Source organism: Triturus cristatus, chromosome 5_1 (genome assembly GCF_964204655.1).
Source record: "Triturus cristatus chromosome 5_1, aTriCri1.1, whole genome shotgun sequence".
NCBI lineage: Eukaryota > Metazoa > Chordata > Amphibia > Caudata > Salamandridae > Triturus > Triturus cristatus.
The window spans coordinates 472864509-472886117 of NC_140587.1; the positions used below are offsets into that span (position 1 = coordinate 472864509).

The 21609-nt window shown below is 48.0% G+C and overlaps 2 protein-coding genes across 3 annotated transcripts in view; one reads left to right on the forward strand and one right to left on the reverse strand.

Annotated features, from left to right (window-relative positions):
* The window catches only part of DECR1 (2,4-dienoyl-CoA reductase 1), a 224030-nt gene extending 222359 nt beyond the window's left edge, over positions 1–1671 (reverse strand). Inside the window, exon 1 of the mRNA XM_085605309.1 lies at positions 1360–1671. Coding sequence (XP_085461435.1) covers positions 1360–1464 — 105 coding nt within the window. The 5' untranslated portion in view covers positions 1465–1671. The remainder of the gene's footprint in view (positions 1–1359) is intronic.
* Positions 1672–1863: 192 nt separating this feature from the next.
* NBN (nibrin) overlaps positions 1864–21609 on the forward strand; it is a 443605-nt gene continuing 423859 nt past the window's right edge. For both annotated transcript variants that reach the window (XM_085605307.1, XM_085605308.1), the window contains exon 1: positions 1864–1999. In XM_085605307.1, coding sequence (XP_085461433.1) covers positions 1969–1999 — 31 coding nt within the window. In that variant the 5' untranslated portion in view covers positions 1864–1968. The remainder of the gene's footprint in view (positions 2000–21609) is intronic.

Consider the following 21609-nt stretch of genomic DNA (forward strand, 5'->3'; position numbering starts at 1 on the left):
TATTGAGTTTCTCATTAGAACAGAGCATACACACGCAGTGCTGAATTCAAAGTATATAGTATCAACAGAAACATCACTTTCACCCACCTGTGCAATGTCATGGAAAAGTAGGCAAACTTTTTGTTACAAGTGAGAGGTGGCAGAAGACATTCGTTAAGAACAGTATGAGACTGAGCCCAAGACATTAACCAGATATACAATAAAAAGATATATAGAAGATCACCTTATCTCCGATTTAAAATTACTTGGTCAGTTTGGCTGTGGGTGCCAAATAAATCTGAAAAGGGTCAAAACAAGTTGGTGAAGCTTTGTCATAGTCACAGATTATAAGTCTTATGTTGCATCCTCCATGAAGAATTAAAAAATGTAGAGAAAAAGAATATGAGGGTGTTTTGAAACATTTTTCACACATTTTTGTTAGGTACTCTGGCAAAGATAGGTTGCTGGTCTGTATTACGGTTGTTTTTTTAAGAGTTTTTTTGTGTAGGACCAAAAGTTAATAATTTTAAAGAAATTGTGACAATGTCAAAGCTGTGAGGCCAATTCAACAAGCATTGGTAAATGCATTAGGTTTCACCTAGGTGATTAATAAGCTGTTTTTTGTTGTACGTTGTAGCTTGCTGAGTAGTTTTACAACATAAGTTACAGAAAGCCTGTTAAAGTGACTTATTTAAGTACAAAAAGGCAATAATATATTGTGCTGTTGCTAGTGGTATAGTGTGGGTAAGTAATAGAAACATTTCGAAAAAAACATTTGAAATGCAATGGGTCTCGAATTACTGAAAGTTTAAGCTATTGGCGCTGCTCATAATAATGCATCGCCAATGACAAACTTTCAGTAATGCGAGACCTATTGCACTGCAAATGTTTGCTCCCAATAGGTTTAATAATTACTGTTGTTGCCACTATTTTGTTTGTTTATAGTCACAACTCTACACGTTATATGCACTAGAATTTGATTCTGGTTTCAATATATTCGTTAAAGTATATTTTTAGCGTGTATCCTTGGACTTTACGAATGTCGGGGCATATTAACAAGCCAGGCGATAAAATTATCGCCACTTTAGCGGCAGAAAACTGCCGCTAAAGCGGCGATAATGGGCTTGATAATATGCTCTATGGAATTCCAATTGAAGCCCATGTTAAATGTGAAGGACGTCTAACATGGGCTTCAATTGGAATTCCATAGAGCATATTATCAAGCCCATTATCGCCGCTTTAGCGGCAGTTTTCTGCCGCTAAAGCGGCGATAATTTTATCGCCTGGCTTGTTAATATTCCCCTTGGTTTCTAAACTTGTAGGTCGAAGTCGTGTTAAGTGCAGCTGCGACACTCGATCCGCCAGTAGATCATATCTTACCCGCTTAGCACCAGCTCCCCGCGTCCGCACACACAGAGCGGGATTCAGCCGAAACATTCCAAGTGCACCCATACCACCCTTGCAGAGAAGCTGCACGGCCTCCATAGTTTCCTTTCAAACACTGGCAGCAGACGTCTCTCTCTCACCTTGGGCTTCTAAAGCCTGGGCGGAAATACAAAAGAGCCCAGTGAGAGTGGAGCGATGACCAAGTCCACCTTGGAAGAGAGCAAGGGGGAGTGGCCTCCATAAGATTCACTATACCGAAAGTGCGGCGACCTTCCTTACACTCACAGCTTGATGTGGTTTTAATGGAATTTGCTTTTGTGTTCACAAGTTCGCATAACCTAGTAAAAAAAACTGCGACTCTGGAATCGAAGACCGCTAAACGTGTTCTCCGGTTGCCTGCAGCATGCCTTGTCCTCCAGCAGGTGGGGCTGCACCATACTAGTCGCGGGAACATCGCCGAAAGCCGGGAAGAGCGAGCGCGCAGGCGTATTCAAACAGCAGACAAGAACCTAGCACCCTATTCTCGCAACTATAAAGCTTTTCGCAACGTTTTCAACCCTCTGCTTTCACCGGGAGTTCCAACTGTGGAAAGAGTGAGCAAATATGTGGCGGTTGGTTGCTGTGGCACGAATAGGTAAGTTCAAGCACTGGTAATAACGTCAGTCTGTCTCTGAACGTGTCTCAGCGAGAAGGAAGGTATGCTTATTTTTGTCCATTAGTCTGTCTTCTCTGTTTATTCGTCTACCTTCTTTTTTTCAGTACTGGATGACGAGAGAACCCTGCGACGTAATGTTTGACGTATAACACCTGCGTTCGCAAGATCTGCGTACATTCTAACCAAATTAAAAACTTCTAGACAGCGTGCTGAAAATGCGGGGAATTTTGTGTAAACGGATTTGTCAATAATAATAAGTAACTTTATTGTATATGGTTACTAAAAACCCTCACAATGCGATTGAACCAGATATTAAAATTCTTTCCATTAAAGGCTATAATTCAGGAACTGCCTATCAATGGCAAGTAATCAAAACCCAAGCATTTGTTGTAGGCGATGTTAGAAAGAAATTCGTCCGTGGTTTACCGATCGAAGTGAACATTGATTAGTGCGTGTTTTGCCAGCTCTAACTGTTGATTCGGCAGTACAAGGTTTTAAGTCCACATTGATTTGTTCGGTATAATGTTTACTGTGATGTTAAATCCTGGTGGGCAACGGGAGAGAAACAACAAAGGACAATCCATAAGCGATGCTCGCAAATACCGCAGCCATCATGGAATGCTTGGTTTCGTTATTTGCCTCAACGGGAGCATTGTAAGACCCCACGATTTTCGCTTAAACTTTCATAGGAAATGCATTTGTTTGGAATAACACATTTGTGCTGTCAATTCCACCTTTTGAGACATTTAGTAAGTGGGTTTTCAAAGTGCTACCACAAGCTTTTGCTGGCCTCAAGCTTGCAGCCGCCATCTGGCTTTCTGTCATGGCATTCCATGCATCGCTCGATCAGGCGCCATTTGGCTTTCCTTTCGAACGCTCCTCCCTCTCCCCCACCACAGAGCGCGTCTAGCTCCTCCCGCTGGCTGCTGCTGCTCCCGGCGCCATCTGGCCTCTTTCCCTTTCAGGGCCGCGCGGCACTGTGTGCCTTCACAGTTCAAAAAGATGGCGGAATGGCATGCACAATGTTAATTTGTTTTGCGATCGCCTCAAAGTAAGCTCTGTATGTATTCAGCGCTCTGTGCCTTCACAGTTCAAAAAAGATGTCGGAGTGGCATGCACGATGTTAATTTGTTGTGCGATCGCCTGAATTATTGCAGTGCTCTTATGAGCATGGTGTCGCTATTTTGTGAAGGCATTGAGTTTTATATGTACATAGTCAAACGCTGCAAAAAGGTGCCTAAAGGCGACTGGCTCCTTAGAGCGAGGTTTAACTAAACCTAGGTTTCCCTCTTGTGGTCATTTGCTCAACTTCTTTCTATTTACGGTTAAAGTGCCAGGCGAAATCTTCTGTCTTTTGGTAAAAACACCTACGCTTAAATATTATTTCTATCTTAAATCAAAACAAACAAAAATAACGTTCTCAGAGTACAAGCTAAAGTCTCTGTGGCATCACCATACACAGTGCTTTCCACTTTAAGGTCTTTAACTTCATAGTGAGTGTGAGAAATGTGTGCAAATATGCTTACCCACCCTACTGTGCTGTATTGTTTAATGGGTGATCTGTCTGTGTACGTACTCTATGTGTATGCCTATCGGTTGTATTTGTCGGTGCTTCTTTGTAATTGGCTGTGTGCTCGTGCCAAAGTTATTGGTTAAGACTTTAATGAGCTAGTGCATGCATGCAGATGCAAACATGCACAAACTAATCTTTGTGTAGTTTGCACATTAAACAAGCATTGGCATAGCCAATAGGTCTCGCCCATGGGACCTTATAAGTGTTTAGCCATGCAACAGTTAATGTTGTTGCAGTAAGGATATTGTGCTGCATAACTAAAAGGCGAGACCTATTGGCTATGCCAATGCTTGTTTAATTATCGAACTGAGATTATTGTCCTTTTCTAGAATTGGACCACAGTGTTATTTCTCCCGGGGAATGTGCGTTTATGAAATCAAATCAAATCAAGTGTTTGTTAAGAGCGACTACTCACCCGTAAGGGTCTCAAGGTGCTTGGGGAGGGGGGGGGGGGGGAGGGGGGTTTTGCAGGTTCCAGTCCATCAAGGAGGGGTCTGTCGAAGAGCCAGGTTTTGAGGTTTCTTGCGAAGATGGGGAGCAATGTGATCTGCCTGAGGTGGAGCGGAAGGTCGTTCCAGGCTCTGGCCGCGCGAAAGGAGCAGCCTCCCGATCTTTTCTTTCTGGTGCGAGGGACCACGGCGTAGGAGAGCTGGGCTGATCGTAGGGTCCTTTGGGTGCGTGGAATTTGAGACGGCTATTCAGGTATGCTGGTCCGGTGTCGTGGAAGGCCTTGTGAGCGTGGTTTAGCATCTTGAAGGTGACTCTAGCTTCGATGGGGAGCCAGTGGAGTGTGCGCAGGCGCTGGGAGATGTGGCAGTGTCTTGGCAGGTTGAGGACCAGTCTTGCGGTGGCGTTTTGGATGTTCTGTAGCTTGCGGGTGAGGTTTTTGTTTATTCCGGCATAGAGTGCGTTGTCGTAGTCGAGCCTGCTGGTGACCAGGGCGTGAGTGACAGTCTTTCTGTGTTTGAGGGGGATCCATTTGAAGGTCTTACGTAGGAGGCGGAGGATGTGGAAGCAGGAGGATGAGACAGAGTTGATCTGGCGGTCCATTTTGAGCTCTTGAGTCCAGGATGATTCCCAGGCTGCGTGCGTGGTCCGTGGGGGTGGACGGGCTTCCGAGGGCAGGGGGCCACCAGGTGTCATTCCAGGTGTCTGGGTTTGGGCCCATTATGACAGCTGATCGTATGGCCACAGTTTTTAGGTCTCGCCTAGCGTTCCTGCGCACATGCTCCGCTCGGTGAGATTTATTGTATATGAGGAGTTTGAGAGAAGGGCTTGAAGCCCCGCCCCTTATTCCCATTGGCTTGCGTCACCGTTTATGGTAAACGGTGGTCTGCCATTGGAAATAAGCTTTCTGGGTTGTCTCCCTTTCGTTTTTTTGTCCGGCCCACCCGGACTGGCTCGTCTGCTTTCCGTGTGTCGCAAATGGATTTCTTATTAGGTCTTGCCTAGCGTTGCTGCTCACATGTGTATCTCGCTCGGCGAGATTTATTGCAGATAAGGATTTTCAGAAAAGGGCTTGAAGCCCTGCCCCTTATTCCATTGGCTTGCGTCACCGTTTATGGTAAACGGTGGCCTGCCATTGGGAATAAGCTTTCTGGGGTGCCTCCTCACCTGCTTCACGGGTGTCGTGAAGACTTTTCTTATCTACTTGTTTATTTAACAAGCAGATAAGAAAAGTCTTCACAATAGCTGTGAAGCAGGCACGGAGCTCAGAGGCGCATGGGGTCACGGGGAGGAAGGGATTCCGGCAGACTCTGTGTGCTTGTTATTAACATTGGCACTGGTACCGTGTCTGGTGCACTGAGGTGGTCTCTGCTGGTGGCCTTGCATACAGTGGCCACTAATGGAATCTGGTCTGTGATCACTATTGCAGCACTCACATTAGTGGCTCAGGCTCATTTACATTGGCCCTCAGAAGCCCCTGTTGCAGAGAAGGCTGGAGACCCCGCACCTACTCTGTAAACCAAAGCAGCTGTCTCCTGAAAGGTAAACGAGTGTAAAGTCTGTTGGGTAATATTAGTTGTTGGGCACCCCTTAAACTCCACATTGTGGAGCGCATAGACTCTCCGCAGAGAGTGCTGTGCGCTATATATCTCGTAGTTGCCCATATTTTCATAAATATGAAAAACATCCGAATGCCTGGCTGTTCTACTCTGTTGTGGGTTTCTGTGTTTGAGAAGCGCCCAGATGCACCTCTGTGTGTGAGTCGTTGTGCTATCCTAAGTGGAAATAGCATAACCTAACATGGTTCGTGGTCAGTCCGTAGGAGAGAAGCCAGACAGACGAGCACAGCGCAGAATGCTGCTTCGGAATCACCCCCGGCAGGTTGGATGGGGTCACGCACACAGTGCGGAAGGAGGAGGGTTTAAAAACGGCACTGCATTGTGCAGGAAGCACTGATTCTGTGACGTAGATGTCTGCCTGCTAACTGCGGGGCTCTCTCTGCCCTCCCAAGGCCAATCTCTGACGAAGAATTGTTGGACTAAGTATGGATTTTAAGGGGCGCTGCCAGCCCCTCACTTTGCTCACACCTTCGTTTACAGACATCAGTTCCCCGAGGGAATTCGGTAACTTCTATTGCCAATGTCTGAGCTGTGCTCGGGCGGGGCTGTGAGCCAGAGCATGTTGGGGTGCACGGGGAAGGTTTAGCCAGTGGACAGGGGGCGCTGTTTGTTTTACCATTGATGGCTCACTTGGGGGGGATGCACAACTGGAGCAGAAGGTCACGTTTGAGGTTTCGTGTCCACATCAGCAGGTCCCACCAGAGGCTTTGTGTCCAGCTCTGGAACATTGTGTTTTGTTTTGGAGGTCACGTCTGAGTGACTGTCGCCTGCCCCCTGTGTCCAGCGGTGGGTCCACACCCTAGAAGGATGAAGGGAGATTGTAGAACAGCCACCGAGGAGGCGCTAAGGCGCAACAAGGCATGGGCGTAACAAAGGCCCCCGCAACCCCCGCGATGCAGGGGGGCCCGAGTTCCAGGGGCCCCCTGCAGCGCACAGTACACTCACACTGTAAGTGTCCGTCTTTGGGAACTAGTTTTAAAGTTATGCTCGTCGCTTTTCACTGCAGTCTGCGCTCGCGCGCTTCAGCGCTGTCTTCATTAGAACTGTGACTTTCTTGGGCTTTACAGAACTAACTAAGCTTCAGAGAAGCGCTAAGGCCGGCAGCTGATATGGGACAGCTTCAGTGGGCTCAACGTGTTCCAGAATGTTCCTCTGTTAGGCGGGGGCAGTTCATCAGCCATATGCTTTCACTGTTCTCTGCTACTTGTATTTTTGATATTTTAGTTATAAAGTCTAAGCGACAGTTTCTCAACTGCAATAAACACAAAAAATACCAGGATGGAAGAACCAAAGGTGCACCAGCTTTCTTGTTCAGGTGACTGGGGTAAAGTGTCAAAGTGTCACACGAGACATGTCAGCATCACAAATCATCGCTCTGCAAATCTAGAAACACCACTTCTAGCACCTAGAGACACTAACAGCAGTTCAGGAAGACTGACTGTCATGGTCGGATGCTGGGTGCCCTGGAGCCGAGGTACCCCAGCTATGGGGTCATGCGGCCTGATTCGCTGCCCCTCCCTCACGTGCCTTGCCTCCGCCGTATGACTGCGCTGTACACCAGTGTCCTCAGCCACCCTCCCCCACCAGTGAATGACTACTCATGCGGGTAAAGAGGTAACGGACTGGAAGCCCTTCCTGGAATTAAACTCTTAATTACTTTCCTTCCGAGGCCACTGCCCTTTCGTTTCCAATTCCCTTGCACAGCGCTGCAGAAATTATGTTCATTTTCCACAGGTGTCTGAGCCCATGAGCGGCTGCAGAAGCGAGAAGAGCATGTGGCGTAGCGACCAGAGCCGCCGACTTTAGAGCAGGCTCAAATATCGGCATCGGATCAGCATCCTGTGATTCTGGACCAATCACTTAATCTCCCTGTGCCTAACAACAATGAATGTGTCCTTATGTAATGTTATGGGAATGGTGCAGAAGCAGGGGTGTATATGGCGAACAGTGACACCATTTGACGGCTTCCTCCCGGAGATAATGACGTGTCGGGCATGCAGTCTGAAGGTCAGATGTTCATGGATAAGGCTTTACGCACAGGCTGTTTCATCTCTTGTGCATATTTCAGAAGTTTAGTTTTTTTTTGCAGTGTTTTATTTTACTTTTATATCAGAGGTGTCATCTGTGATGCTCTAGCTGGACGTTTTCTTTTCTGCTGCCCTCAGAACCCAAGACATTGTAATGAGTGGCTGTCGTGTTTTCAGGATTTCATGTTGGATGTTGGCCTTCCATTGGGTCTGTGTGCAGCTTTGGCATTCCTAGGGGTGAGATTAATTCTATGAGTATGGAGGCCAGGTTACCAGCAGACAGCAACTGTCAATGGTGCATTTGTTCTATGACATGTTGGTGAAAAGGAAAGTTCAAGTGAAGATCGTTCAAGCGCTCTGAGGCCATCTGAATCTAGCATGTAGAGTGGTGTGGGCAGGAAGGACATTTTGCAGGAGGCATGGTTTGGCACTGCCAGGGAACGGCTTGACGCATTATACAGCCAGATAGTCAGTGGGGGTAAGGGCAGATTTGAAAACATGGAGGGTGTTTCTGAAGTATTTTAATACAATCTCTGTGTGTAATCTGGGAGAGGAGGCACATTGATCTTTTCCGATCTAATCAGCTGATGTAAGAGGAACTGTTTTTGGTGGGGAAGACAGTGTGCAGAGCAGTGGCCAGAGGACTGGAGAAGGGAGGGTCAGAGTTTTGCCTTTTTAGAATTCTTTTTACTTCTGGTGGCTTTGGCATTGCTGGGCGATCAATTCAGGAACACACAGGGTCTGTTTAATGTGTATACTGTGGCAGTGGTTCACCCTATAAAGAAGCAGTGTGCCCATGATGTCCACGACCTACGACTCTTACTGGTGCTTGTCTCAGGGTGCCTGAATTACAGCGTCATCTTTAGGGCATAGGATGTCCCAGGTATTGACAATGATGTTGCACATACATTATCTCATTTTAAGTGATGGTGATGCTGTGGGCTTGCACCATATGCAGATTGGGGGAAGGCTGCACACCAGCAGAATGATGGAGGACAGGAGAAAGCAGACTGTTGCATTGGTCCAGGGGTCCTTGGCGGCATCATGAAAAGGAGCGTATACTCAGATCTGGGCAGGAGCAAAGAGGCGGCCATTGGAGAATTCGCACAGTGGGAGTTGGAGAGAGGATGTGGTCACTTTTATCAAGTTGATGTTTGAAAATGGTCGTTCCTAGTGACAATCGCTGGTAAGGTAGTAGGATTGCTTTATGCTATTATGGGGTTACCAGCATCAGCTGAGGAAATGTATAGGTGGTCAGTGAAAGGGTGGGCGACATTGGCTCTGTTGAGGGGAGTTTTGTAGTTGCTGCCTGAGGTCTGTAAGGGGAGGTGGTATTATTCTCAATGGCATGTTTTTTGGGGGCATTTCGGGTGTCGGGGTTGAAAAAGGGAGCGGTTTGAGACAGGTGGTGGTGGTGAGGAGGAGCAAAGCGGTTGAAATGCAGGCCTGCAGGTCTACAACCAATCGGAGACGTAGATGTCCATCCATTGGTGGTGATGAGGAAATATCCCTTACAGCACAGGTCCAGTCTACTGTGGTTGTGGTGGTCAGGACGCCACCCACACAGCACAGGTCCAGTCTACTGTGGTTTGGTGGTGGTGAGGACGTATCCCATAACACAGGTCCCGTCTACTGTGGTGTTGGTGGTGGTGAGGACATATTCCATACAGCACAGGTCCAATCTACTGTGGTAGTGATGAGGATGTATCCCATACAGCACAGGTCTAGTCTACTGTGGTGGTGGTGGTGATGAGGACGTATCCCATAAAACAGGTCCAGTCTACTGTGGTGGTGGTGATTAGGATGCATCCCATACAGCACAAATCCAGTCTACTGTGGTGGTGGTGGTGGTGAGGACGTACCCGATACAGCACAGGTCCAGTCTACTGTGGTGGTGGTGGTGGTGAGGACGTATCCCATAACACAGGTCCAGTGTACTGTGGTGGTGGTGGTAAGGACGTATGTGATTGTTGTCTCAGTTACAAATGTTACAAATGGTGTAGTTTATATATTAAGAGTGTTTCCCATTTTCTTATTAAAACTTTGGACAAGAGGCATTTCATTAAATGTTGGCGGTTTCAAATAAAAATATACCATATTTTTGGGTGGTGGGGAAAAGAGGTAGGTGGTGGGCTGGGCCGCTGGGAGGGGGCCCCCTCCATGTACTTTGCAGGGGGGCCCCCTCAAGTTTCGTTACGCCACTGTTACAAGGGGTGAATTTGAAACCTGTGCGGTGAGATGCAAGGACGCAGGTCTATAGGTGAAAGGCAGAGGAAACATGATGGACACATTTAAAAACCTCAGGGGAATTATTGCATAGAGGAGAGAAGGGGGTGCGACGGGGCATTTACATACCTCAGGGCAGTGAATACATAGAAGGGAGGTGTGACGGGGCATTTAAATACCTCAGAGCAATGAATACATAGAAAAGAGAAGGAAGGTGTGACGGGGCATTTAAATACCTTAAGACAGTGAATACATACAAAAGAGAAGGGAGGTGTGATGGGGCATTTAAATACCTTCAGGCAGTGAATACATACAAAAGAGAAGGGAGATGTGACGGGGATGCCAAGCCTCTGCAGGCAGGCACAGCAAGGTTTATACTCTTTCAGCATGCACAAGGGTGTCTTTACCCTGGCACCGCACACTTTGATTGCCTGCTGGTGACCCTTGACCTGTCAATGAGGCTTTTATTTTCGTTATGAGGAGGAACAAGCCAGTCTTTCCTACTTTGAGTCAGAGCTGTGACCTGCAGATGAGAGGCATCTGCAGTGTGTGCATGAACCCACTAGGGTATTCTACCTGCTTCAATTATGTTTGTTTTATGGAGTTAGCTGTGCATTCCCCTATTGCCCCCTGTCCCCCTTCCCTCGCCTTCTGCTGGGTTCCTCGCTCCCATCTCTGTGTAATTCCCTCCCAGACCTGCTTTAGAAGGGGTCCTGAGGCTGCCTTAGCCAGCCTGGCTCAGCCTCTCGCCCCCCCCACTCCAGGCAGGTCCCGTAGAACTCTCGGAAGAGTGAAGGAATGGAAATGGCGTCTGTAATGAGGGTTGAGTGCACACAAGGACTATATAATAATGTGTTTACACAGCACCTCCTGCCCTCGCTCTGCGTCTCGAAGCACTCTGAAGGTTTCTTGTACGGACACACAATGGGATGGTGCTCAGTGTCCCGGCCTCGGAAGGATGGACGGCTGAGGCAGCCTTTACTGGCATGTGTTCTGCTCTGCTCGGAAGCTCTGTACAGGGCCCTCTCATCCCTCGAGGCTGTGCGCTGCACTTCAAGCTGCTCGGTGCTGTAGACGAGGGGGATCAGCCAATCCCAGATCCGGAAGCTCCCGAGACACACAAAAACACACTCACTTAAAAGCATTCAATGCACCACGCACCTTGGGCCCCTACCATCTGAACAGTTGCATTTAATTCCACCAACCACCCAGACACCTCCGCTCCGCAGGACTCCCAAGATTGCACACATCCAAAGCATAAACAGAACCAGATTAGGAGGATGGGCATTCCCTTGCATTGTTCCTACAGCGTGGAGCGGCCTCCCATCAGTGGCGTAGCTGGGGGGGGGAGGGGGTGGGCGGTCCGCCTGGTGGCCGCGCGGCACTGGTGGCCCGTTGCGGCGGCCTTTATAATTTATTTGGGGACACTCACTGACACTACTGTCACAGTAATGTCAGTGTCTCAAAATAAATTATACCGGCCTATACCGGCCGCCGCAACGAGACACCAGTGCCCCGCGCGGCCCAGTTTGAAAGTGCAAGCGCGCACCTGACCTGCTTGCTTGTTGTAACTCCTGCGCGGCGCCTGCGGACAGTGCTGCCAATTGCCGCCACGTCGTCCCGCGTTTGTGCTTGCTTATTGTTGGTTCTGCCCAGGTCCGTCAATCTTGTAGCGTGCGAGCGCTACCAATGACGCCCTGAGCATCATTTTGTCTCGTGATGGGAATGTAGCAGCCCCCCCACACAATCTTACAGACCAAGCTACGCCCCTGTCTGAATCCGTCTGTCCAGCCTTGCTGACGTAGTTTGAAGACAACTGGACGGATTACCACTCTCGTCGTGGGATCTCTGGGCTACAAAATCTGGGGCTTTTGCAGAATAGTCCGGCTCAATATTACCCGATAAGGCATTCAGCTTGCGAGACACTGCCCAGCGTCGTTCCGCTCCATTAACCCCCTCAGCTGTTTCACCGCAGCAGTGTAATTCTGCACCCCAGTTACAAGCACATGAGACCTCCCGGCCCCAAATAAAGTCTGCGGTCTCTTGCTGGGCTTCCATGCCCGCCGGCACCTCGAGCACGGGTGGGCATCGTGCCAACGTGGCGGCCTCCCTCGCCAGTGGCCCGTGCGCATCCCGCCTCTCTGAACGCGTAATTAATTCCATTCCAAGGCCCATTATCGTTTAAAACCCCCTTATCATCCGCCTGCTAACGGCACTTCAATTAGTCGTTTTAATTGTGGCATTCATAGCATCGCTGAGACTCCGGAGAAGGGGGACCACTCGACCGCAGTGCATCCTGGGAGAGTGGTGGGGAGGCTGGGGTGGGCACAGATCTGTAATAACCACACACGCAGCTAAAACCGTACACAAGCGGCTCCGGGAAGTCCTTGAACCGTAAGACAACCAGAATAAGGAAGTGCTCCCTGCCATGCTAAAGGGAGAAGGCTCTATACAGCTGCTCAGAACACCCCCGGGACGGAGGGTGGCCTAATCAGAACAACTCCTCTAGCATCTGAGAAGTCGGAGAAGTGCAAGTTCACGGCAAAGCTCACTTCTATCAGAGAGCTTCCTAGAACAGGCTCTAAGACGCAGCCCATGAGGACGTGGCATCATGATTCTGCCATCAGTTACGGTGCCTCAGCCTGCTTCTTTTTACACTGCCCACCACGACTCACCACAGCTGCGTGTTATTAATTGTGCCATGGGCTAATGCTGTGCACCAGATTCCGCTTTGTTTCTTAAACATCTCACCAGTGCAAGCTCCTTGCACTTCCCAGCAGTTCCAGTTCACTCTCGCCCTGCCTGCCAGTGGAAGCTCCTCACGCTGAAAAGTGTGGGAGGGGAGGATGGAGAGTAGATTTTGGCGCGTGAAGTAATAAAGGGCAATACAGCGCATGAAGTTACAGCACATCTGAAAACCCCATCTGACGTCATAAACAAAGGGCATTTTAGAATACATATTGCTCATTTTAGAATACTGTTGGACTTGGCCCTTTTTGCAGGGTCATCCCTGAACCTTTTGCCTTCCTTCTGTATTTATTCTGACCTGTTGCTGGCTGTTTTATGAGCCTGGGCACTTTACTACTGCTGATCAGTGCTAAAGTGCATATGCTCTCCCTATTGTAAATTAATGTATTGATTAGTGATTCCATGATTGACTGATTTGGTTTACTTGTCAGACCCTAGTATAGTGCACTGAGTGTGCCATGGGCTTGTAAATCCAAATGCTGCTGGTGGGCTTGCAGCACTGGTTGTGCCACCCACAGAAGCAGCCCTGTAAAATGTGTCTAAGGTCTGCCATTGCAGAGCCTGCGTGCAGTCTGGTATTGTCATGCTGACTGGGCAAGTGCACCCACTTGCCAGTCCCTAAACCTTCCCTTTTCTTCATATCAGACACCCCTATGGTAGGCCCACGGGCAGGGTGCATTGTAAGTATAAGGTAGGACATGCCCTGGTGTGTGTGGCATGTCCTAATAGTGAATTACAGCCATTTTCGTTTTTCACTATTGCAAGGCTACCTGTTCTCCATAGGCCAGAATGGGCAGTTAGATTATTACATGTTTATAATCTTAACTGACTCAGAGAACATGGTAGAAATTCGAGTTTATTATGCCTGAACTCAGAATGATAAAATGCATCTTTTAGTGAAGGTGGTTTTAACATTCTGTGTTTGAAAATACCACTTTTATAAAGTAGGTATTTTCTTGCCTAACCATTCAAACCTGCCTCTGCTAGGCTGTGTATTCCTTTGTCTGGAGTTTGAGTGACAGGGCTGGGGAATTCCAAAGGACAGGGTGAGGTGTCCCAGTGGTGAATAGAGAGATCTGCATCCAGATGGGTGGGAGGAGTTGCACCTGGCACTTGAATAGGGCTGTGCCTGCCTTCCACAATGCTGGCTCCACCTCCTGGGGAGCAGCTGATGTCTCTGCCCTGCACAGTGAATGAGGAGAAGGAATCTCGTCAACAAAGTGCTCCAGGGCTGTACTTGCCTTCCACAATGCTGGCTCCATCTCCTGTGGGGCGTCTGATGTTTCTGCCCTGCACTGTGAAAGGAAAGGAAAAGTCTGGTAAACAGAGTGCTCAGGAACTGGTTTGGACTTGGCAAAGGCCCCTCTCCCCTCAGAGAACAAAGGATTTTGGGGTATAAGTAGTGGGACCCTGATCCCAAGAAGTTAGATCACTTTTGGAACAAGAAGAAACCTTTACTGAGGAGCGGAACCTAAAGAAACTGAGGAGAGACTATCCCTAAACTGAAGTGCTGCTTGGGAGATTGGCCGGCAGTGGTTTGCCTGACTGCCAAAGGAAGGAGAAGAGACTTTGTGTGCTTATTTCAACTTGTAAGGATCTCCAAGGGCTTGGAACAGAGCTTGCCTCCTGCTGAAGTCTCAGGGACAACAGACTTCAACCCCCAGCTCCCCAGAGTTCTTTGGAAGTGCCTGCTGCTGTTTTGGGCCTTCTGAGAGACTGCGTGTCGCAAGGAGCTGGAAGCGCGACTCAACGAAGCCGAAGCGTGTCACCGTCGCTGCTGCTGCCGTCGCACTTCTGAACAAGGGTGTCGCCGCTGGAGTTGTCGCACTGCACCGCATCGAGAGAAGAGTCTCGCAACGAGGAAGAAGCGTGTCGCCGTCGCTGCCGTCGCACTTCTGAACAAGGGTGTCGCCGCTGGAACTATTGCATTGCACCGCATCGGAGAAAGCGCCTCACATCTCCGAGAAGCGCGCCACCGTCGGAGCTGCTGCCGTCGCATTTCTGAACAAGGATGTCGCCGCTGTAGTTGTCTCATCGTGCGGAAGCTTCATGCATCGTGGGAGAAGAGTGTCGCAGTTGGAGCTGTTGCTGTCGCACTTCTGAACAAGGGTGTCGCCGCTGCAGTCCATGCATCGAACCTAGAACTTCTCGCATCCCCGGAGAAGCGTGCCGCATCTGGAAGATCTTCATGTCTTTATTTCTTTGCACCAGAACTTTGCCGCATTTCCATCACTGCGACATTGCTTGTCGTGGATGCGCAACGCATCGTAAGGTACATTGACGCGAAGTGTCGCATCTTAAGAACTGAACTGAACTAAGCTAAAAACTACCATCTTAAAGTAATAGTATTGTGTATTTTTGTCGTTTATGGTCTTGTGGTAAATCTATATAAAGTATACGTATTTTTTATATAAAACCGGTGTGGTGTCCATTTGTAGTGTTGTCACTGGATTACTGTATGTGGTCACAAATGCTTTACACACTGCCTCTGAGATAAGCCTGTCTGCTCGTGCCAAGCTACCAAGGGGGTGAGCACGGGTTATTTTTGGAGTGTACCCCCTTACACTGACTTGAGGCAAGGGTCCCTATTTGTCACAAGTGCATACCTGTGCCAACTAGAGACCCCCAAATCTAACAAATACATATTGCGGTGTGATTGCTTCAAACTCCTATCTTGAACTCGCCACATATTACACCATAATCACACGAGTTACTGTCCTACCCCTCTGTATTTAGCTTGCACACATTGCATCGAAATCACATGAGTTACTGCCCTATCCCTTTGTAGTAACGATACACAGATTACACCGTCATCACACGAGTTACTGCCCTACCCCTCTGTAGTAAACACACACACATTACACCGTAATCACACGAGTTACCGTCCTACCCAGGCTAGGACAGTAACTCACGAGCTTGACCACTACGCGCTCTCGTGAGGAGTCAATTCTGGCCTGGGGCAGTGGCAGTGCTGCTGGGCGATTTGCTGGCTGGGGGTTGCTGCAGCAGAAGTGAACGAACCAACCCCTGTCTGCCATAGAGACCCTGGAGTGAGGTAAGAGGAGAGCTAATTGCTAAATGTTTTCACACGGTGTTTACAATACCTTTTTTGAAAGAGAAAAAAACACTTCATGTTATTTATTATGAATTTGCTAGATGATTGTACTATATATTTAAAACTAATAAACTGTGAAACTCCCTCCCACCTCCACTGGTGACCCCTTGTGTTTCTGTGGAGTGTGAGTATTAACAGTGGCCTTGTTCGTGTCTTTTAAGTGGCGTTTGAATTTTTCACTTTTGCTGATTTGGTTCGTAATGCACGGACGTCCAGGGACATGACCCCTGATGTGCCTGGGAAGATGTGTCGGGGTCGGGGCATATATATGTATCTCGTTGTTTAGTTATTCATCTTTACGTTTTCATGCCTAGTTTCTAGCCCTAGCTAAGAGTTTATTGCACTGTTCAGTGAAGTTAGAGGTAAAAGTGCATATGTTCAAGAGGTTGGTAGGTCCACGGTTTTGAAAGCTTCAATGAGGGTGTCCCAGTCCATTGCAATTGGTTTCTTCCACAGACCTCTATATTCCTCCCTGTGGAGTGCTCCGCTCTCCGCCCCTCCCCACTGAATAACATCTTCTTGCCAGGTTGAGATAGTTGGGGGGGATGTGGACTTCCATCGTTTCGTTATTTGATGTTTCGTGAGAAGAAGGACCAGGTCTATAAATTTAGTCTGTGCCGTGCAATTTTTGGCGCGGGGATGCAGGCCCGCCCAACAAACAATTCTCTGCTGAGCATAAGATAGGGCTCCCTATTGTCTCACTTATAACCTCTGTTACTTGTGGCCAATAGGTTTACAGTGTAGGGAAAGACCACAGCATGTGTATCAGTTTTGTGTCTTGTGTACGGCATCTGGGGCATGCTGACGACGCTTCTGGATACATAGTGTATGTGGTGTAACGTAGGCTCTGTGCAAAATCATAAATTGTATAAGCTTGAATCTGGAGTTGCATGAGACCTTCTTTGGGAATTCTGTTACAGTTTCCCATTCCTTGTCTTACAGGTCTCTCCCAATATCCTGTCCCCACTTGGCTTGTAGTTGAGTCAGGGGTACTGCTAGGTGGTTCCTTAGTCCACGGTATAGCCACCGCGTCAGGTGTTTGCCGTTACCCATTAAGTGTACTGCATATATGAATTCATGTGTGGTAGATTTGATACTGTCTGGGGCCCAATGTAGTTATGCTTGCATGTGTAAGAAATAGGGAGTCCGGTAGGTCGTGTGCATTTAGAAAATCCATGTGGTTTAACAGCGTACCATCCCCAAACAATGTCCCAATTGTGGACACTCCGGCCTGTTCCCATATGTGTAAGCGCTGCGACAGTCAGTGAGCCCGTTGGGGTGGAGAGGCCTAGAAGTGGAATATTTGGTGCATATGGAGTTGTCTTTGCCGTGTATTTAAGGGTCAGTTTCCAGTATATGAGGGTGACTTTTAATAGTATCAGTGCCCGAGTTGGGGTGCACACGGGGGGGTATAATATCGTGTGTAGTGTACAGAGTTCGAGCATATGGAGAGTGTATGCTGTTTCGTGCAGGTTATGTCTGGCTAGCCAGTATGATAGCCATTGCAGTTGGCTTGCTAAACAGTAGGATTTGAAAAGAAGTAATGACAGGGCGCAGCCCCTGGTTGTTGCCTTTGAGCCACCAGAGTGGGCTTTGTAATCGGTCTGTGTTGGCAAGGTGGAGCTGACTGACCCCGTTTAGTTCTAAGAGCACAGAGTGAGTAATTCCCTGTGAATAATTAATTTGCTGTTTTTGAAAGATAAAGAATCACAGGCTTCAACACTGTTAAGTTGTTTTTGGGTCCCTAGAGCACATCACGTTTGTGCAGATCCCCACTGCTTTAATGGGGGACCATGATATATGGTCATTTATTGTCAGCTGTAGATGATGGATCCCGGAACAGTGTCATGTATGTGCATGTTTGCATTGTGCTGAGGGGATTACCAGGTAATTGTTCACGCAGCTCTCTGATGGATGTCACATGCAGTTTTTCTGAGTCCCCAGATTGATCATGCCGTCTGTGTGTTCTCTTTTGTACTGCCAGTCACCGGTGTATTCAACTGTGTAGCCTTGGACCGTGTCATGTATGTGCATGTAACTTGCATGATCGAGGTAACTATTAGCGGTGATACAACGTGTCTCTCGGACCTCTTTCAAGTGCTCGCCGTCCTTTTTCTCCAGCACCCCTCCCCCCCAGGGGCGGCAATTTGAGGGATAGCCCTGGGCGCCACAAGCTCTAGCTACGTCTCTGCCTCCCATTTTTCACGGGTGACAATGCACTTTACAGATACACATAACATAGCTAAAGGGGGAGGCTGCCACGTGCTTTGACCTCAGATCTTGTGGCATTCCAGCTTACTCTTGATGTGTGGCAGCAGGAGAGTGGTGACATCATAGGGACAGGGTGGGCACCATGTATTTTCTTGTTTGTGTGTTTCAGGGGGGCGGCTTCCTATTGAATCTTTCAAACCGATGAGTAAATGTTTCTAGAATGCACTCCTGCACCAGTGCGAGCTCTATAGGATCAAAACTGAGAGTCTGAAAAAAGTGCATTATATGGAAAATAACCCTTACAATCGGTCTTCTGCACCAGTTGGTGAGAATTATGCCACAAATTCACTTAGTCCCAAGCGGACGCAGGTGAGATCCAGAGATGTTTGCTTTCCTTGTATGTTTTTATACGCCTGAATGTTGACTTTTAGGAGACTTTGTTTAGGACTAAGACGTATATCGGTTTTAACTGGTTATGAAATATTATAGAGTTGGATGTTTCACCAACATTACATTGTCAAATGTGCATGAAAGTCTCTCAAACCATTACAAAATGTCTCCCAATTAAAGAAGGGCCTTAGATCAGGACATTCCACACTTGCCTCTTCAAAGACATTTTCTAGATCATTGCTTGCACCAATCTGAATTAACGTATTACTTTAAGCAGTGGAGAAAACCATAGTTTTAGACGTGTTCCTGTAGGCGTAAAATGCTAGGACAGGCCATTTTAGATCCTGTAGTTTAATTTGCCAAAATATCGGCTGCAAGATAAGATTTCTGCTATTCTGTAGGAAAAGTAGGGCTTCAAAACACTCATAGTACTAGCAATTATTATATTGTATAGTGTTTTATATATATATATATATATATATATATATATATATATATATATATATATATATATATATATATATAATAAAATCTCACTTCGTATCCCATTACAGGGTGCTGAAGTGTATTGTGTGTGTGTGTAGCAGGCTACACCCTGGACTAGCACGTGGTTGTCAAAGTGTTGTATTTGTTGTGATCCTATCTCATGGTGTTGTGTGGGAGAGACCAGAGAGGTGTTTTTACCTTGTCTTGGGTGCACAGGGCTTAGGAGTGTGAAATTGTCCATCATGTGACTATGCATATCTAAGATTGGTTGGGAGCGCTCTGCTGGTCGGGACCTACCTGCATGGACTGTGTTACAGTCATCCGTCATGTGACTATGAGAGGTCTAAGATCGGTTTAGAGAGCTGTGTTGGTGGGTACCTACTTGGTGGTCTGTATGACACTCATCCTTCATGGGACTATGGGTTACGTAAGATTGGTTGAGAGCTCTGTGCTGGTTTGGACCTGCCTTGATAGACTGCATGACATCACCCATTATGTGGCTATGCGATGCCATAAATTGGTCCAGAATGCTCTGCTGGTCAGCTCTACCTAGATGGACTATGTTATAGTCACCCTTCATGTGGCTATGCAATTTCTAAGATTTGTCCACAACGCTCTGCTGGTCGGCTCTACTTAGATGGTCTGCGTTACAGTCATCCGTCATGTGTCTCTGGGAGGTCTAAGATTGGTTGAGAGCGCTCTGTTGGTCAGGACCTGCCTGGACGGTCTGCAGTACAGTCATGTGACTCTGCGATGTCTAAGATTGGTTGAGAGCGCACTGTTGGTCAGGACCTGCCTGGACGGTCTGTGCAACTATCGCGCAGGTTCCAGCTATATGTTCTTCAGCTCTTAGTTGCCTTGCTACAGGGTGGTTGGTCAGGGCGAATTAATATAAGGTATTTTATATGTTGCACAGTGATTCCTGGGTCCACAACACCTGATAAGGGAAACCACAGCTGTTTAGAAAAAGCATTTGCAATACAATAGGTGTCGCATTTACACGAGTTTAAGCTATTGGCATTGTAAATGACAATGCCTTTTATTTATGTTTTAAAAACCAAAACCTAAATAAAAGGCATTGTCATTTACAATGCCAATAGCTCAAACTCGCGTAAATGCGAGACCTATTGCATTGCAAATGCTTGTCTTTAGGAGGCGTCACGTGTACTGCACTCTCCGGGCTTCCTGCAACCACGCTGCCTTCACGCCTGGAGCATACGCTAGTCGGCTCTCTCATTGGTTAGCAACAGGAACAATATTAATTAAAGAACAGACCAGGCAATGTTTGTTTATTCTTCTGCGCGGTACCATGCACGTTACACTTTCATTATTTCTTCAGCGGGCCATGCGCTTTCTGTTTTACATGGCAGACCCACACAACACTCCCGTAATGCTTCCCTCAATGAATAATGACGGGCGCTTGTTTTTTTTACAATCTGGATAGCGCTGGCCTGCTACAGTATTTGAGTGAATAAATAAAAAAATAATGCTTTTGGCATGGCGCTGATTACTATGCAGTAGAAATAGTAACAGTGAGTGCTTAATTGGTTTGCCTTCGGTTAGCTGCAGTACACCTATATGTAGTTAATTACAAGACAAAGGCACATGATTTAATGAAGGATTTTATATAGCGCCTCAAATCATACGGCGGGATCAGTTACAAGAATGACCACGTTACGGTCCAATCGCTTTTGTAAGTTGCTCTTCGAAGAGCTGCATAGATGCCGATGAATCAATGGATGAAGGTATGAACGAACTAAAGCTTTTCGTAATACGAAGTGCACCGCGATAGGCTTACTTTACAATGCATGGCCGCTCGTGCATAGAAACAGTTCGTTACACCTCACATGGAGTAGACTTGTTGCCTGAAAAGGACAAATTAATTAGCGAGTGGATATTTTTCCATCGCAACATACCGTGCACGTGGACCCGCAACAGCCAAAGCACGTCCACTCGCTTCGTTTGCACGCGTTGTTACTCTCCACGGCGAGCTAGCTGGCCAGAGGGAGGCACAGGCCCCACCCAGCCATCCCAGCCGTCTCGGTGCTGGCCAGTGGCATGTGGGCGGTCTGCTCCTCGGGGAGAAGGGAGGGCGCTGGGCTCGCGCCCACGCGGGCTGTCATGTGCTCAGCGCGAGTCAGTATTAACAGCAAGCCGTGAGGCAGGCAGGTCTGGGACATGAGCGTGCGAGCCCCGTGCTTCCCTCCAGTGCGTGCATGCATGCGAGAACAGACAGCAGTGCAGTCGTGTATCTGGGATCCAACCCGGGGCCTGCTGCACCCCGCAGAAGGCAAAGCGGGAGGAGGATCCAGACCCCGCCAACACTGTGTGTGGGGTGTTTGTTGCCCGTGGATTGACTTTGGCGCTGGCGCCTAGAGGAGTTGCTCTGGTGTAAGACCTGTCGTGATCTGCAAGGTGGGCACTCGTCTAACACCCGGCACAGTTTCGCCCTACTTTAAAGTGTCACTGTGCCCCTGAGGCCACCTTATCCTTTCCCGGGGTGAGCGGACTGCGGTGATTTGCCCTGCCTATAAAGCTGCACCGTGCCAGGCGCCTGGGGTCTCAAGCAGGAGGACCCCAATGTGGGAGAAACCACTCTGCCCCTTCAGTATCGCGATGGATTTAACCCAGATCTTTTGACTGGGGGAAAATGTTTGCATTGTCAGCATTCCGTCCATCATTTGTTTGCCGTAACACCTTCAGTATCGTGGGCATGCAGGTAGGGGAAGAACTGTTAAGGGATGGGA